The 18,883-nt window shown below is 31.5% G+C and overlaps 1 protein-coding gene across 3 annotated transcripts in view; it reads right to left on the bottom strand.

Annotated features, from left to right (window-relative positions):
- The window catches only part of LOC140062298 (uncharacterized), a 59,212-nt gene that overhangs the window by 17,418 nt on the left and 22,911 nt on the right, over positions 1 to 18,883 (bottom strand). The window contains exon 1 of one of the 3 annotated variants that reach the window (XM_072108472.1): positions 13,350 to 15,037. The exons of the other annotated variants lie outside the window; for them this stretch is intronic. Within the exon in view, the coding sequence (XP_071964573.1) occupies positions 13,350 to 13,437 (88 nt within the window). The 5' untranslated portion in view covers positions 13,438 to 15,037. Of the gene's footprint in view, positions 1 to 13,349; positions 15,038 to 18,883 lie in introns of those variants that run through there. 3 annotated transcript variants of the gene reach the window in all.

The raw sequence follows: 18,883 nt of genomic DNA, 5'->3' as shown, positions 1-18,883 counted from the left end.
CGCTAGCCCAGCGGGTGGAACCAATCTAAATGTCTGTATAAACACAACGCATCTGTCACACACTACTGGAGTAGGCACAGCGGGCTAAAAGCCGTGCTCAACGAGTATTCTGATTGGACCACCATAAAATTTAATTTAACTATATTTTCTTGAAGTATAATCATAGGATTAAAAATCAATATTTTGTATCTTAAAAAAACCCAATAAATTAGACAAAACACTGAAACATCCACTCACTATTTATTCTTTAAATATCCAGATTGAATTAAAAAAGAATCTATAAAATGTAGGATGTAATATAAAATTATAAAAACTATTTGTACCTTTAACCACTGTGGTTTATAAATTGATCATTATATTACAAGTTTAGGTTACCCCAGCATCTACAAATAATCCAGCTAGGAAACTTGGGTCATAAGCAGGCCACAAAGGTACATTAAGTAGCCCACAGAGGTTTGTACATCCCCATCCACCAATCAGGATGTAACATGTTGCGCACAAGCTCGCATACCTCCATACACTCTTTTATTTTGAAGTCCAGAACAAGCAATTTATATTCCTGCACGAGACTGACATTCCTCCACACCACCAATCAAGTTTTTATCATCTTTTATTTTGAGGCACATGGAAACCAAACCAGCTGGTTGTTATTATGTTTAGGCGATATGGGTAGAGGCACGTGCCGAGAGGTGCACTAAATTCCTGCCTTGTTATCATTGTTAGTTGATCCTACCTCTGTTACCTATAAACATAGCATACTGTGAAGCCTATCACTGTTGTCTATAAACATAGTATAATAGTGGACACATCCTCTGTGCCCATAAACATAGCATAATAGAGGATGTCCCTATTGTTTATACACATACCAATAGTACATTTTTCTCCAGGCCTAGTTTTTATTTTTTTATATTGTACAAACTAACTAAAGATTTACAGAAAGTTAAAATTGAAGGTGAAGGGATGGGATATTATTCGGTATTATTTTAGCCTACACTTGTTCTTACTTGTTTGGTCAAAAATTTCACATTTAAAACATTTTTAAAAATAATAATTATTGAGTTAATTTAAGACTACTACTACTTTACTACTACTTTTACTAAGACAGTCAGCTGTTCAGCAACACCAAAGGTTTCCATGGTTACTATACACACAAGTCAATCAGTTCCCCCTTACATCTGTTTTTAAGTGTATCCCCTCTACCACTGTTCGTGTTTTCACAATTATCACCATATCAAATTATAAAGTTTTGCTGATGGAGGTCCTTTAGACTAGGGACTGGAAGAGCGAAAGGTCAGTTGAAAATGCTACAGCAATATTAATTGGAAATGGCTCAGATTGTGGTTCATGATTTGGCGTTATTTTTTGTAAGTGAATTAATCAACACTTTAAAGGTTGTTGTTTTGCAATAACACTAAAGGCATGATGTAGGTAAAGTGATTAAGTTTTTCTGTTTTGAAAGTTATTATTAGGTCTACTACTGATGGTAAACAAAACAGACGAAACAACTGTAGAGTTGTACATTACTCAATAAACAAGGAGCGGTTTTCTAGTGACAAATTATTCAAAAACAAGCCTGTGGACTTAATTTATAGGTAATAGTATAGCAGTCATACTGAAAAAATGATGTAATAATATATATTTAAATACAAAATCTCAAAAGCAACCCGAACGCTAATAATACTTTAAGGATAACGATGCCAAATTAGAAGTTTATTTCTTTCAAATATTCCACAGTATATTGGATAACAAATAACATTGTATTAATTTGTAGATATTTTCTATTTACAGTAAATAAAAAGTAGTAGTTTAATATTATAAAGGAAAGTGTTGTTAATAGACAGCAGATCTTTAAAGTTTAAGATCTTTAAAGTTTAAAAAAGAAATGTTCTTGCCTCATTCATACACAGAAACAGGTGCAGAATGAAAAGCAAATCAGCAAGCGTCGATGAAAACACAACAACTATGGCAGCATCAAAATTGACTCGTTTGCAACTAGACACCAACATACACGATGCTAACACTTTAGATCGCATACACCTAGAGGCGTAACCCCTACCACGTACATCCCTAGTCCTGATAAAGAACTGTTGGTGGTCGCTGTTTGTCGGATTAAAAATCATCAATGTGTTATCTGTTACTATACCCTAGGCTAGGTTAAAGTGAAACCTGGTCAGTTACTGTTGCATAGACATACACTGTTGGTCAGTTATCATGAAGTATATCTTACTAAGTTAAATGGTCAGTTGTGTTCTTAGGTTAATGCTCATTTTTTCACCTGTGACACTGTCCATTAGCAAGTCTGAGTGATGAAAAACTGAAACAACTTTTCGACAAAAATTTTAACCAACTTTAAATAGAAATATCTAAATGTAAATAATGTCTTTCAATAATTGCAGAATGTCTGTTCATATGTCTGTCTTATTTCTTCAACTTATTTTATTATTATATTATCTGTAGCTTGGTTGATCTTATTGTCAAAGATCTTCTTCTTCTACTCACCGATCTAAATGTGCAATCATATAGGCCTAAAGTGCACATAAAAGGAGTAATACCAACTAAATTTGTTTCCAATATGCAAAGTTTATATCTGTGTTACTATCAAAATCAGTGTGAAAATTATTACCATATTTGAGTGGTACAAGGTGGTGTTTCTTATTATAGGATTATCCATCTCTTTGTCCTAAAAGTTTACTTAACAACATCTCTGTGGATGTGTTTCACTTTGCTAGTACCATCTTGATGAAAGTGACAATTACTAGCAACTTCTGTAAGATGAGGTCTGGTGTCACGTGTGACTTTGGTGATTGACCTATTTAGCATTCCATTTCCACATTCACGTCTCTAGGTTCATTCACAAGAAACCTCTATCAATGCTATACTTAACATTAGTTTATGTCCCATTCTAAACTTCTTTTTTTTATTAGAACTTGTATTCATTTTTTTCTTTCACATTGAACCAATTTTCCAGATCTGTAATGGCAATTTTGAATCTCTTCCAATAATCTTGCAAGAACTATTTTTCCAGGCAATACATATTTTTCCCATTATATACACCCTTTTTAGTTTTTAAAAGTGTCAATATTATTTGGAAAAGTAGGTCTAAAGCAGAGATTGAATTCAGCAATAACAAATAATTATTTATTTGTCAGATGTTTTGCCTTGTTTGATGTAAATGTTAATCAGTACATTTGAGAACACTAGCAAACAAATTTGGAAGTAACCTGACCAATTACTCCCTCACACCGGTTACTTTACTAAGCTGTTCAATCTCAATCAATGATTTTGCTTCTACAATATTTTCTGATATGACAAACACATTTTATTTACAAACTAATCAATTTCATTATAACATAAAGCTTTCAATACACTCAGTGTTGTAATATGATAATCACAAAAAAAGCCATTCTGTGATCTAAATAGACTATGATAGGCTATCAACGAAGTGTGCCAAAAGACAACACCTCACCACAGGAGGTGCTTTACGTCACCAGGCTAACTATCTTGTCCTTAGCAACAAGTACAACCTTCTGACATTTTGTCTCCCGTTGTCATGGTGACCAAGGAAACTTAATGGATTCTAGTATACATAATATCAGTTAAGAACTTTCACTCATATTTGGAATTTTTACGTGCTGGCGTTGTAAGATATCGTGTTTTTATACCCCCTCATAATGAGATACATTCAAGATTGCTTGCGTTTGTTTCTGTTACATTGCTATTCTACTACTACAGAATGTTTTAATAACGGAATAAAAACTAATTAGTAATTCAATATGCCCACCAGTTTACATTACATTTCATGTTGTCTTTCATTGCTATTATTAAGACATAAAAAAGGCCCTGATTTGATAGGTTGTTAAAAACAAAAGCGAACCAATTTGGGACATTTTGGTTGTCTGAAATCATTTCTAGACAATGAGTGGGTTGATATTAACTTAACAAGTTTGTTTATAATTTGCCTGAATGAATTGAACCCAAACCCAAGAATGACAAGACAAACAGTAAAGTATTGAGCCACTAGGAATGATCTAATTTACTAAATTGTGACCAACTGTTTGTGAACCTATACTTTCCATCAATGGCTTAAAAATAACTCGTCATAATTTTTTAATAGCAACATCTCAAAATATAAACTTGAAATCTGATGATAACACTTCCCAACAAAAATAGGTGGCTGCACTAAAGTATCTATACTTAATGGTATATAATAATAGGATTACATTCCTGATGCACATGTATAAGCAGGTCATTATTAATCGACAACAACTAGTTTTCCTTCTGATCAACACCTTAAGAACGTATGATTCAAAATCTATTATTAAAATTACAGTAGGCTAATTAACATTGGTGTCTCAGACTTTAAAGTACTGAAATATTCCCTCCACTTTCATAATTAGTACAGTACATCATCATAAAAAAAAAGCTGGTCATAGAAAATTGAAGCAATGTTTATTGGGTAAGGTTAGGTAGCACTGTTATCTTTGAGATGATATATCTGAATATAGACAGGATTTGAACCTAGTAATCTGCAAGCACAACCGAAAAACCATTGTGCTTTATAATACCACAGACTCGCTTGGACCACTGAATTTGAGAAAAGAAATCATTATTAAAACATCATTACTGAAATGTCTCCACAACTCAATTAACTGGAGAGCTAAATCCAATCTTTCAAGTCAAAACAAGCCAAAGTGAATTAAAGTAATGAAATGTGTTAACCAACACCTGTTAGGTAAAAGTGACCATCAGGCCACTCTAATGGTCAATTCCCAGAGGGCACATTGACACCATAAACCCAAACATCCTAACACATTCTGTTAATTGGTGAAAAAAGACGGGTTGAATAAATGATTAAAAGGTTCAATTGTGTATTGCTTTGTGCCATGTGGTACATCCCCTAAATTCTGGATTTGCACGCCCCTGAACAATGAAGTTGTTGATTAACAGGAAATGGAAACCAGTAATCTTTGTATTTTAAGAGTATTTGAAATTTTATTACAGGGTATTCTATTACTAATATATCAATACGCTTCATCGTTGTTATAGCACGTTCTACTATTTTGTAACATTTATTCCTGTCGTGAGTCAGGTGCATCTACTAAAGCTTGGTTCCCCCTAGAACGCAACGCAAGGATGAAAACGCAATGTAAGCGTGTTGACCAACGACAAGCGACAGTTCAAATAATCCATTGCATTACATCCTTGTTTTGCATCTCTAGTGGGAACCAAGCATACTAATAGTGGAAAACGTGCCTAATAGAGTTGCATGATTATCCTTGGATATTCTTCAAAATTTCAAATAAAAAAAAAAGTTTATTAGACACTGAAATTGGTTATTGGTAGAAAGGCCAATGGCTATCCTTGATTTTTATTCAATTAGTGAATTTATTTAAGTTTTTCTAGTAAATCACTTTGTTATGTTAATTGTTAGGTAAACTGTTGAAAAGATCCTTGATTTTAGTTAAACAAAATCCAGTAAATCACATTAATTATGAGAATTGTTATACAAACTGTTGTGAGATTTCAAGAAACTATCTGAACAGAGTTTGTTGAAATTCAACATTGGAATTTTGGGCAAGCTGATGATTTCACCAAAATGTTCTCACATTCACTGATAAATTTATCAACATTTTTATTTATACATTATTTATTAAAGGATCAGTGATGCAAATAAGTATAAAAAAAAAATAGTAATAATAATAAAAGAAATTAAGACATCCGTTTCTTAAAGGAATAGTGGTACCTATATCTTAAAGAAACAGTGACAAATGAATAACGGTATACAACCAACCAAAGTCTATCAACACCTACTTCCACTGCAGTACATTTGTTCTTCACACCTTAAAGCAAGTCCATCCAATGTTCTAATTATTTATTTGATAAAGATGGCACACTTTTGAACAACAAAGGTTGGTTCATAGCAAAACAAATAAAAGAGGGAAAACAAACTTTCCGTGGTTGTTAAATTGAAAACGTCGTCCGGAATGAAGGAAGGCATTAGTTCAGCACTGACTGGTTATGGAGGATGAGCACATTAATGATGAGGTTTTAATTTTGAAGTTTAAATTTAACAGGTTGCACATTTGTTTCCAAGGTGAACTAGTGTAAAACCATTTACATTTAAGTTTAAATACTTTTCACAGAAGTAAAGTAGCCACAACACCAGACAAGGACATACAATAATTAGGCAAGGTAATATTGGTACCAAAGGGGTACAAAAATGCCCCTCTGTCACCAGCTGGAAATTTAATATGATGTATTGTTTTATATTTACAATTGTCGCTTTCATTGAGTGGTGAATAGACCCTCTCTGGGGTGTTATATTGTTTTGGAATATTTCCAGACCTTTTAATTTTGATGAATTGAAAATTAAATTGAAATAGAAATAACATTGGAGGTCTGGCAGGCAGGACTCAATAAATCTGCAAACAGGTAGTAAGAAGGGAATTTGTAAATGACACTAGACCTATTTAAATGGTTGTAAACAATAATTCAATTTCATTTTTCTAAAAAATAGTATACTTTTGTGTTAATTATTTACATATTTTTTTTATAGACCGACTTTAAGGTCTCTGCACAATCCTGACAAAATAACTTGGTCGCGTCAATTGCTGGATCTGGGTCGGCAGGTTAAAGTCATATTTAACTATTACAACTATTACAACTCTTATTTAAATGGTAAATGGTTTTTGTAGGGTGCTAAAAACAAAAGTGAAGAACTAAAGAGAAAGTGGAGAAATGTCTATGCTGGACCCAAATCATAATGTGATATACGTGCTTGTCCCTAACCGGGGTTCAAACTATGAACTATAAATATAAAGTAAATGGTAACCATTGGTAAATGTAACAGCAAACATTGGTACCAATAAAATACCACCCATTCAGAGAGAACAAGCATTGACGGAAACAAATAAAAACTAAATTTTTCAACACAGTAGTTTTAACCAATCACTACCTCATCATTAATCATTCATAAAATGCTATTCCCGCATGTGTAGTCAAGATGCCAAATTAGGGGAAACTACTTATTGTGGACAGATGTTTGCATACAGACATAAAAAGTACATTATTTGAGACCTGACAGACTGACCAATAGAGAATTAAACCATTACAAATTAATTTATTCAGGTTTTGTAAGAAAATATTTTAACCTATATTTTTATATTAATTATTAAAAATTGTATTTAATTTTAATTATTCTTTCTTTTTTTTCGAAAATCAAAATTGACCATTAAAATTAAATCTTCTACTTCTTCTTTCTAAGTTGAAAATATCTAAGTATAAGGAAAGCTACCATTCAGTCCAAATTTAGGAATTTTTGTTGAAAATTTAGTAAAAATTCTAAGTAGGGGTAACTAGTAACTCGTGGTTACTTGTCAAAAGTAAATCTTTTAGATGTGTTTTAAATCTGTAATTCACTGGCTGCTTGTAATAACCTGTGAAAAGTCATTGGAGTAATAATGTGCGAACAATCAGTTCATTCCACTCCTTCAGGTCCGGCTTAACCTTCGACCTAAAATACTACCACTGGTTAAAGATTAACCTCTGACCTATGAATCTGGTGATAGACACACCTGTAAAGCAATGTGTTATTTAGTAATGACAATGTCTTAGGGATTGTGTCAAATATACACTTCTGCAGTTACTGCAGATTTCTTGAAATAAATATTGTAAAATACAATAAAATGAAATAACGTTGGTGAGTATATTACACTGTATTTTTCTTGAAATATAAATAATAGGCAGTATCTGCTTGAGCAGGGCGTTGTAAAGCAAAACTAGGTTTCCTTTTGACACAACCTGTCCAGTTTATTGACAATGAAGAATTACATTAAAAGGATTGTTGCTAATATTGCTAATATTTTGGTTTAAATAAACTAATTTCCTGAAGTTACTGCAATTACTGCAGTAAAAGACTGCATGTGTATTTTACTGATATGGTCCCTTATTGAGTCTCATCATCAGATATAAGAGCTGTTGGGGATTGATTTGATTGATGAGCCCATAGCTTGACAGGCAGCCGATAAGCGTGGGCCGATTTGAAATTCCTACACACATTATAAGTTAGATTATGATAAATAGATTTAGCAAGGGTCATGATAGTGTACGACAGGGTCTTCAAGAGAGATGTCACAGGCACACGACAAGCACGAGGCAGGCCAAACCTATTTTTAAAAAGGTTTTGAGAGTATTATCAGGGATAAAATTGCAGAAAGTGGTACAATTCTTCCGGTGGAACAAACTTATTGTTTTCACATTTTCTAATAGTATCTTCCACTGGGAATATAAGTTTTGGTAAAATAAACTAAATTCTAATGCTCAACTCCGTTGGAAGCGTACAAAATTAGAACTAGAAGGACAAATTCACAGCCAGAAAGCCAAAACATACCAGTTATTTGGGTTCAAATTATTCCCAAGTTGAATCTAATGCAGTGCACCTTTTGAACAGATTGCAATTATCATATTAGACAAGGTGTAATGATACTTTTTTGGTTTTAACTCTTTAGGTAAGGTAGATAAAAAATAACAACCATCGGTAGGATATTTGTTGTGTTTTAGCCCTCAGCATACAGTAGTTTCCTCTTTAGGGTATATTTAACAGGTTAGGTTACAAATATGTATACCTTTATTTTCAGACAAAACAACATGTCATGGTAATAACAGGTACAGATAGCTAACAAAAAAATTAAACTTGTATATTATTAGCATTAATTTGTATATTATTTACAAAAGCTTAAGATCACATCTGAAGGACAAAGATACCATATTCATTCAATGCCATTTTTCCGTCAATATTCCAGAAGAAACCAATGGTGTTTGATTAATTTAAAGTAAAGTAAGTAAAGCCAAATAAAAAATTCCAACAAATTTTTTTTTCTTTTCTAGACAGACCATTTTTATCTAATTAAAATGAGATAAAAGCCAGCTTGGCTCATGGCCTGCTGTAATTGGTGTTACAAATTAAAAACAAAACTTAATTTCGTGTAAGATTGGTGGAAAAAGTAATTTAACTTAATTAAGCTAGTTAGCTAATCAAGTACAAACTTAAGTTAATTAAAGTCACAAAAGTAGATAATAAGTTATCAAAACGATAAATTATGACTAATGAGAATGAAGGCATGAGTAAGGAGGATGTTAACATTTAAAGAAATATTGTCAACATAAACACATTCATCCATGCATAAACATCCTGAAGAGTTTTCGTTATTTATGATTTTAATTAATAATGTTTTGCGAATTGACTTGACGATTTGAACTTAACTCATAATGCTCCTTTAGCCCATATTTAAATGACCTTAGATGAATATATTAACCCCAGTCGCTGTGAACCATTCAACAGCTGACTAATTCAATCAAAGATGTCCTGAAAAACATCATGGATGAGATATGACAAGATCAGCGAAAAACAATCTACCTGAGATATAACCACCTGATGCTAATGCTAATTTAATGAACCTCACAAAAATCATCCCAACAAACCATTCGCCGACAAAACTGCACATCTGTTTAGTTGCCATAGAAACTCGGAAGATGCTCTAACTGATTTAGATATGAAAGGGAACTGTTTAATTCCTCTTCTACGTGTAAAATTAAATTTTGGAGATTGCGTGATAGAATACCTATAGCTAAATTCAAGGACACATCTGGAAAATTGTCTGTAGTTTGTTGGTTTTGTAGAAGAACAGGTAATTAGTAGACTTTCTAGACTACATTTTCCTATTTTTTAAACAAAGTAATGCTTCTACCACAAAAGAAATATCTAATGAAAATCAAATCAAATTTAGAATTGGTAATGTGGTTGCCAAGCTTTCAATCAGTGTTGAAAATAAACTACAGAAAATTAAACCATATTTAGCGGACATTTTTTGCTATATATTGTTTTTTGTTCAGAGGGATTCTAAAATTAAAATGCAACAGCCATCTGACAAACAATCTTAGGCATATTTTTCTTTACGAAGAAGGTTGAATGTCAAGTAAATAAAACAGCCATCTAGCAGACAATTTTTAGGTATTCTTGTTTACAATAAAGCCACATTCCTCTGTTAACAGATCCTTTCCTGATTTTGACAGTTGGTAGCTGGCATTTACACCTGATGGTTAGGTCTTCGTATTTCTGAACTACCACCCTCTAGTAATACCAGCCAAGCCTGTTGGTCTCCGTCAACGGCTTGTCATCCAAATTGGATTTTCTCTACTAATTTAAATGCTATTCTACAATGTTATGCCAATAACTTTGCTGCAAATCAGGGAAATGATTTAATCAGAGCCCACTCATTTTCTAGTGTTTGTAATTTCAGCTAAAAGGTTATTTTTGTATTCAATTTCAATGCGTTATTAACCAATATTAATCATTAATGAAGTAAGACAATTATAATAATTGCAATTAGGAGTTTAGGATAAACTATAGTAATTTATATAGCGTTTTAAATTATGACATAACACCACATAGAGTACTATGGATGTAGTACACTTGAAATAAGATATAGTTTTACCAATTCTTGACATTGCTATAAAGTATTATATAACGACACCAAGCCACACATTATGTTGCTAATAAATTTATATAATTACCTTGCTAACTAACTAGTTAGTTATGATTCTACTAAATGGTCAATTAATATTACACTTTAACTATAGAAACTGAATACATTGCTAAGCAAAGGTTTCTAGATTTCAGATATAAATTATAGTCCGGTATTGGGAAAGTCACAACAGTAAAACAATTAAACTGTTAAGTTACCAAGAAACAATAACTAGGCAACATTTCAAAGTCACCAGTATCAAATTAGACAATTAAATGGTTTGTAAAAATCAATGCGTGCAAGAAGTTTGAACTAATTGGATACCAAAAAGCAACAATAATTTCAGGAAAGTCTGTAAATTCTCAAACAGATAAATTAAATTTCAGGCTGTTTAATGAATGCTATTTATTTCTATACTTTGGTCATATTTGGGTAAAAAGCTATACTTGTTTGGCAGGTGGTTTTCGAGTAAAACAATTGTAAGTTAATTTGGAATTGACAAAAAAGACAAAGCAGTCTTGTTGCAAAAGTAACTGATAAAATGTAAAGTTGGCATTTCTCATGGTTGGTTTCGACAAGAATTATAGATAGTTAAAGGAAAGTTAATTTGGAAGGAGTGAAGTGTTTGGCTACTAGTACAGTATGTCTCTGAAATGCTTCTTTTGATTTGGAAAGAATAAATGGTATGGCAGAGTAACAAACATTTCACATTCATGTTGGAATATACAGTATGTTTTGAATTTACATTGCCACCTCTTAAACTAGGTACAATAAAAGTTAATTTCTAATTGAATATGACGATGGATGGATCTGGTTGCAAAAGTATCTGATATAATGTAAAGTTGCCATTTCTCATGGTTGGTTTTCGAGAAAAATTATAGATAGTAAAGAGACGATTTTATAAGTGGAAAACTAAACACATTCTATCACATGTATACACCGCTCACCTTCACTTTTTACCTTTAACATAAATGACAGACATAGAACAAATATCAATGATAGTTGTCTTGTTATCAGATACAGAGATGGCATACTAATCTTCATCTACCCCACGGGGATTATAAAAGGATTTATAACAAATCTTTTTACATAAACACCTAAACAAACGGCCTTATAGGTACAACCTCTTATCAAGATGCTGAGCAGGTCTAAACCACCATGGTGTCCTACAGCACACGCTTAACCACACATCTACGATTCCTGTGGCCCAATCAAACCATTGTTTTTATATCTCATCAAAAACACAGAGCATTACGAGTGACAACGGAGAAATGTAAACAAGAAATACGAAGGTACAAATCACTCCCTCTGTGAGAAGCACGATGTGCACTCGGTCTTTGTTCTACCTGCCTGTTGGATTTGACGTCATCCAAACCGCTCAGCAGCTTCGTCCTTCCTTGTCAAAATATATTATTTCAACTTACTATATATACAAAGTCAACTTGATGAATTAACTTAAGTAAATAACAGTTAGCAATGATAATGACATATGTAAAAACATCACAAAAAATTGTTTATGCAACAATACTTAATCTAAGAGGTCAAATGCAATCTTGTATAATATTAGAAACAATAATATTTCAATCATTTAATATTTGTTGATATAATTTAACAATGACTTCTAAAGTAAAGTTCATATCACAATATTAATATTGTAATTTAAATATTCTATAAGCTCATAAAATGTTTTCTTATCATACTATCAAGTTGAAATTTTTCTATAACTTGTCTTAGAATTAATTTTGAAATTTTGAAAATGTGGTGGAGCCTCTAAAGTTCCAGTACATAAAAACTCAAGTACAGTAGTAGTGAAAAAATGTAGTTTTCTGTAAGGTCACAGAAGGACTCGTAATATTAAGTAATAACGAACCATCAAAGCCAAGTTAAACACTGAGATAAGAATAACCTTCAACAGAAGAGCATGACAACAGATAACAAGAGAATTTAAACTACTTTTCGTAAATACTTATTTGAGGGATTTGCTAAGGCACTTTTTTGTGATCACATGCTGATAATTTATGGTAATGTTCTAGGTTTCAGAGAGTAAAATACCGTGAATTTCTAAAGTTCTTTTATTCATGTACATTAAACAAAAATTGAATCATTTATTTGTGGTAGAAGCCCTCCAGTCCAAAGATATACTCTTCAGAAAAAAATGACATGATATCATCATTCAGTTTGTATTGGAAGTTACTATAGATTTAATAAAAACCAGTGTTAGGAAACAACGAGCAGTTGTCAACATTCTTCACATTACCAAAATGAAACAAACAGAGACTATGACAAACATATCAATTTAATGATTCACAATATTGCAATGATAGTACAATGAAAGTTGCTACAAAATGAGAATGAAAAAGGAGAAAAACACCAAAACGAAATAGTCAACTACCAATCAACAGTCATCAGATTTTTATATCAATTCATCAAAATAACAGCTGTATTTACACAATTATAGATTTGACGTAAAATTGTGGGAATTTAAGAAAAACTCTACCAAAAGGTGAAAATGGCACTAGAAATGCCACAGGGGAGAGTAACAACTGAGACATTCAATTTGTTGTAGGCCTAATTTTTAATACAAAGTACGGCAAGAAGTTGCTTCAAAGTTGCTGTTCACAGTTTGTTAAATTATCTTGAAATAGGCCTATTTAGGCATTCACTAATAATTTAGAGTTGACATTCTACCAAACACAGTATACCGTATGTTAAAATTAATAACCAGGTTTCTCAAAAGTCAAAAATATTAAATAAGAAAATATGTAATTATATAATTGTATATATTGATTATAATATAAGCCTAGTCATTGTTTTGTTGAAACTTACATTTTTTGTCCTTTTTCACTTTTTTCTCCTTGGGAGCTCCGTTTTTTCTACTAGTTGGTTTTCGTGGGCGTTTACGAGTCATGAACATTGAATTTCCTTTCTTCCCAGAATGAAAATATATGGAATGAAATTATGGAATCTTCTAAAAACTTCGCTAGATTTGAACAAAATAATGGAATGTAGAAAAAGAACTGTAAAGAATTCTGGAAAAAATAGTTTCATAGACTCCTGTTTATAAAGGAAAAAAGACACTGTAGACTCCGGAAAAATGTTGGTCCCGTATTTAAAAGAAGCGCGATGTTACATTGCAATACAACGATGCATTCTCCAGAGAAAAAACAGAGGATAAAATGTGTGTATAGTCGAGACAACTATTGAAATCAGTTCCACATCTTAGTAAGTTTCACCAACTAAAAAGAATAAGTTTTAGCAAAGCCAGAAATAAAAAAAATAACTTCAGCTTGGAAAAATTGTCCCATTCAAAAAGTTTTCAGCAAAGTAGGAGAAAAAAGTTATGCACTCCTCTCAGATGGAATTGCTGTCCCATTTAAAAGTGAAAAAAACTTCACCAACACTGGTACCCTGGCAAACTTGCTAATCTATTACTACAACTCTTTCAATAACAGCTGTCTTGATGACCTTATGTTTATACACTCCATGTCATCAGTGAGGCTCGTGCGGCTTTAGCCAATCAGAAGCCAGGAGTGATGGCCCACACGTGGCCAGATTCATGAGGGGTGCAACCTTATCATTACTGGTGGAGATCAAAGCTAACAGTGACATTTGAAGTTGTTCATCAATATTCAAGTTTGATAACAACAAGCCACCTTTTTACCAACTCAAGTGTTAAGATATTGCCAGGGGCAGAACACAATTTTATCCTTACTGTACAAGTAATCAATTTACCCGATAATTAGCATGTAGTCTTTAAAAGATTGATACAATGATAAGTTTTAACACAAGTTTAAATCACCAATTTCTTAATTTAGTGAATGTATTTCATCGAGTCCAGAATTTGGGCAACGCAACATTACATCTATTACATTTGTTAATGTCCTAAACAAACTTTATTAAATTGCAAGTTTTTATTGTAGGCCTACACATAACATTTCTATTATGAATATTTCAAATCATGTAAATATAAACTAGTTAGGAAGTTTCTACATTTATATTAACTCGTCAAAGTAGCATCAAACAGCAATAAACAAAATTCTGCAGTTGTCACTCTAGTCCTATGGAAGTTTATTTATACATGCTCCATAGCCATAAGAATGGTCTAATAGTCAAGTTTAAATTGGCATTCTGAAGCTGGGCAAGATGTAAACAGTATGGCTTACACTTTTAGTATCTGCTTATACACCAACTTCACTTCTAGCTAACATCAACTATCATCTAAAAAATTATGGCATTGACCAATCACAAATCAGTATCACCCACTATAACTTCTGAACCAATCAAATTCCAATACATTCTCAATTTAGAGGATGACACAACTGAAAGCAATTGCTTTAGTTGTTGTCATGGAGATGATTGACAGTCGACCCAAGGAGGCTCTTTTACAGCAGCTGAAGATACATTCTGATGCTTGTTTCTTTTTTTTTCTCTCTTCTAAAAAGTCATGATAAAATTAACTGAATTACTGACAGGCTATAGCAACAGTGAAACCGGAAGCTATGATTGGTCAAATATTACTAGTAGTAGTAGTCATAGCAAAGTGGAATAAGAAGCTGTGATTGGACAGTTTTTCCAGTTTTGTACCCCTACTGATTCTTTTCTAAAACCTGTCTTGTGGAGATGTCTTGTGCAACTACCAATTGAATTATTAGATAAGAACATTTGTCATAGTATGTGGTGAACTTGCAACAGGATATTAAACATTTATATTAAAATAATAAAAGACAAAACAATTATTTTTAATTTCTTAGGAACCAATCAATCAAATGTTTTAACTTCATATAAGGGATAATGCATTCATTATCCTAAATTTATATTAATCTGGTTAAATTTACAAAATTACATTTTAAATCTATTTTGAAATAATTACGGTTTGTTCGATATGCAGCAGAAACAGACCCTAAAATTAATAGAAAATCACCTGCATCTGATAATTGTATGCTGTAGTTTTGTTTGGAAAATCTACAATGTTTTGGAATATAACTTTAAAAAAAACATATTGGAGTAGTATATTTAATTATTCGTAGTTTACAATGACAAGAAATAAAATAAACCAACAAAACTGACATTTTGTTTTGATCAATGGTTTTATGACAAATTAACCTTAAAATAATAATTTTTTTAAAGTTAAAAAACATTTGACATTATTAAAAGACCAGATGGAACACAGATAAATATCTTTAGTCTTGCATATTTATTTGGCTTGCCCACCGATAGGAAATGTTGCCAGGTAACCATCTAGTTTTATCAACAAATCAGGCTCTTAAAATTTCGGACAAAATTCTACACATTCCTTCAGAGTCAAAAAGTTAGGACTAACTAAATAGATTTTCATCAACAGTTTTCAACAACTATACCTTTATGAAATAAAGTGTTTGTTGTAGGTAAAAAGTAAAATAGCCTCAGAATAATTAAATGCTTTGGTCTTAAACTAAAAAGGTAGAGAATAACACATTCAAAAAAGGTCTAAATGTTCCTTAAATAGATTTTTAATAACAGAATCAAAATCTTTTAAGTAACGAAATGAGTTTAAAGTTGAAACATAAAAGAGAAAACAAATCTTGGATAGTGAAATATAGTAAATCTCTTCTGAAATCAGACTAAACGCCAGAACCTCTCACCACAACCAGACTTTTTTCCCAAAGGTGTTTTGGGAAAGTGGATGTTGGAAAAACAAAATACCTTTAGAGGTAAACACATAATATAACCAAATAGAATGATAACTTGTTTATTGATCTCGGCCGCAACAAGTTCAAAAGTACCATAACTATATTATATTTCATTTTTTCCAATCATTAATGTATCCTAATAACAATAATAATGGTTTATTATTTTAAAAAATCATATTTATGAGTATGAATGTTCACTTCAAGGGTAATGCTTTAAATAAATATTTTAAAAACAAAAATAATTTTACAAGTATTACCATTTTTGGAAGATGTTATTCGCCAAGCAAATATGAAGTATTCTATGCGTTTTTTTTGCAATAGAGGAATGCAGCAATGAAGAAACAACATTAAATCATCAGATATTATAAAAATGTGATTGATTCACGTTTTGAAATTGGATGTTGAACATTGTTTATTTCAACTAAATCATATATATAACCAAAAATAGGTTACTAAATAGGGTCAATACAAACTCAGTTTTATGCATTAAGAATATTATAAAAACCAAGTAAGTTTGAACCTTTTAAAAGAAAATCTTTTAACAGAATTAAAATTGGTTTGATGACATTCAAAGGGGGCGATTCTTGTAGATGCATCTTAACAACAGTTTGTGTTGCATGGTCTTTTAGACAATCATGGCAATTTTGCATCAACAAAGTCTAACCTATCTGTGAAGTATCCTGATCATTTGATAATGGTGTATATTATCACAAATAAAGGAAGTATAGATTACAAACAAAAATAAATCCTAAATAAATAGTTATAATTACTAATTAGGTGCTAGACATACTATTATCAGGATATCAAGCTAATTATTATTGCTATTAATTAAGATAATTATGGTTAATTATTCTAACACTTGAATGACTAATGTATTTGATAATAAAAGGAAACAAGCAAATTAACTCAAGGCTATCAGAGCAAAGTTTAACTCTATGAACCAATGAATTAATTACTTAATTTTAAGTGAAATATTAAGTAACTATTTAACTATCAGAACATTCTTTCATAATTTGAACAATTATATTATTACACTATCAAGCTTTGAAGAATAAAATGGATAAATAAACTATGGAGCAATTAATTATTACTTATTTTTAGTGAAATGAGTACTGTACGAACTAATATACTAGAACATTCACAAATAATATGAATAATTCAATTATTATACTATCAAGTTTTGAAGAATAAAGTAGGTAAATAAACTATGGAGCAATTAATTCTTATTTAATTTTAAGTTAAAGATATATTGTCCCCCTAAAAAAATATTTTTTAAATTTTTTTTGTTGAATATGTTATTTTAATGTCACATAATAGTTATTCACTCTCACAAAAAATTGGGTCTGAAAAAAATTTATTTACCTGAGAAAAATGTAATTTAAAGCAAAAAATGGTCAAATTGTCTGGAAGACAATGAGTTTTTGGGTAATTTAACTGTTTATTTTGTCTTTTTATAGGTGAAATAATTTTTTTTCCCCGTTTTTTTTCTTATGGAAGTGAACAACTTCATTAAAACTGCAAAATGGCCTATTCAAAGTCCGATTTAAAAAAATCTTTATTTTTCATAATTTTGGGGGACAATACATCTTTAAATGAGTACTGTACGAACTAATATACTAGAACATTCACAAATAATATGAATAATTAAATTAGAAACTAAAAAATGTGAATAATTAAATTAGAAACTAAACTTAAAAAGTTTCTTAGTGGATAAATATTTATAAACTATGTAAAATAAAATAAGAACTTATATGTTATACCAACATATTTACTAAATAGTTTTGATAAAATAAGAAAATATTAAGTTGCTCAGTCAGTAGTATATACTTCCAGTCATCATGTTCTAATCTTATGTTTTTGCTGTTTTTGGTGATGTACTAATGACTGAACTATTGCTACTTGTAACGATAATTTTATTTCTAAGCCTATCTAGGGAGTTGTAAACTGGCCTATCTATCTGATAAAAATGAAAAATCTTGCTTTGTAGAGGGTGCTATACAAAGTACAGTATGTACATTAATGATGCACTGATTATTAGTTCAACTTTTTACCTGTATTATATGTTTATCAACAATTCTTTAGTCATAAAAACTGATTAAATAATAAGACAGGTAGTATGTGTGTAGTTTTCACACCTTGTCTGGAGCCAATCCAAGATTTATGTTGGCCATTAAAAACTTGTATCAAATAGAACTCAGAGGCCAAGATAAATTACAACACAGAGTACTATACTTCACTATCTATAATACTATGACATCACATGTATTTTTAGCCAGGGCACGCGCCAGGCTCATTATGTTAATAAGTTTGCCAGGAGGTCCAGAATCCTGAAGTGTGCTTCACATACCATGGGTGTAAGGAGATACCCCTAAGCCAGCAATGGGTAATTTCCAGCCAGGAACAGTCGCACCTACACAAAGAACGTCTAAACAGTTGTTGTAGGCATCACGCAGTAGGTGAATGATGGAACCGGGGAGTGAGGGAGCAAGAACGACACTCAAAACGAAAGGAAGAAAATGATCATATGAGCCTAAAATAAACAAAATACTAAGACAGTTGGACAGGCCTGCAACAAAATATGAATGTGCACATAAAACTCTATCTCTTAAGCCACTACTCCATAGCTTGGTTTTCTACAGTATCAATTCCTTTAGGTGAAATTTAGCAAAAGTAATTAAGTACGTTTTTTTT

Source organism: Antedon mediterranea, chromosome 1 (genome assembly GCF_964355755.1).
Source record: "Antedon mediterranea chromosome 1, ecAntMedi1.1, whole genome shotgun sequence".
Classification (NCBI taxonomy): domain Eukaryota; kingdom Metazoa; phylum Echinodermata; class Crinoidea; order Comatulida; family Antedonidae; genus Antedon; species Antedon mediterranea.
Note: the sequence above shows the minus strand (reverse complement) of the source record. Positions and strands in the feature narration are given on the sequence as shown.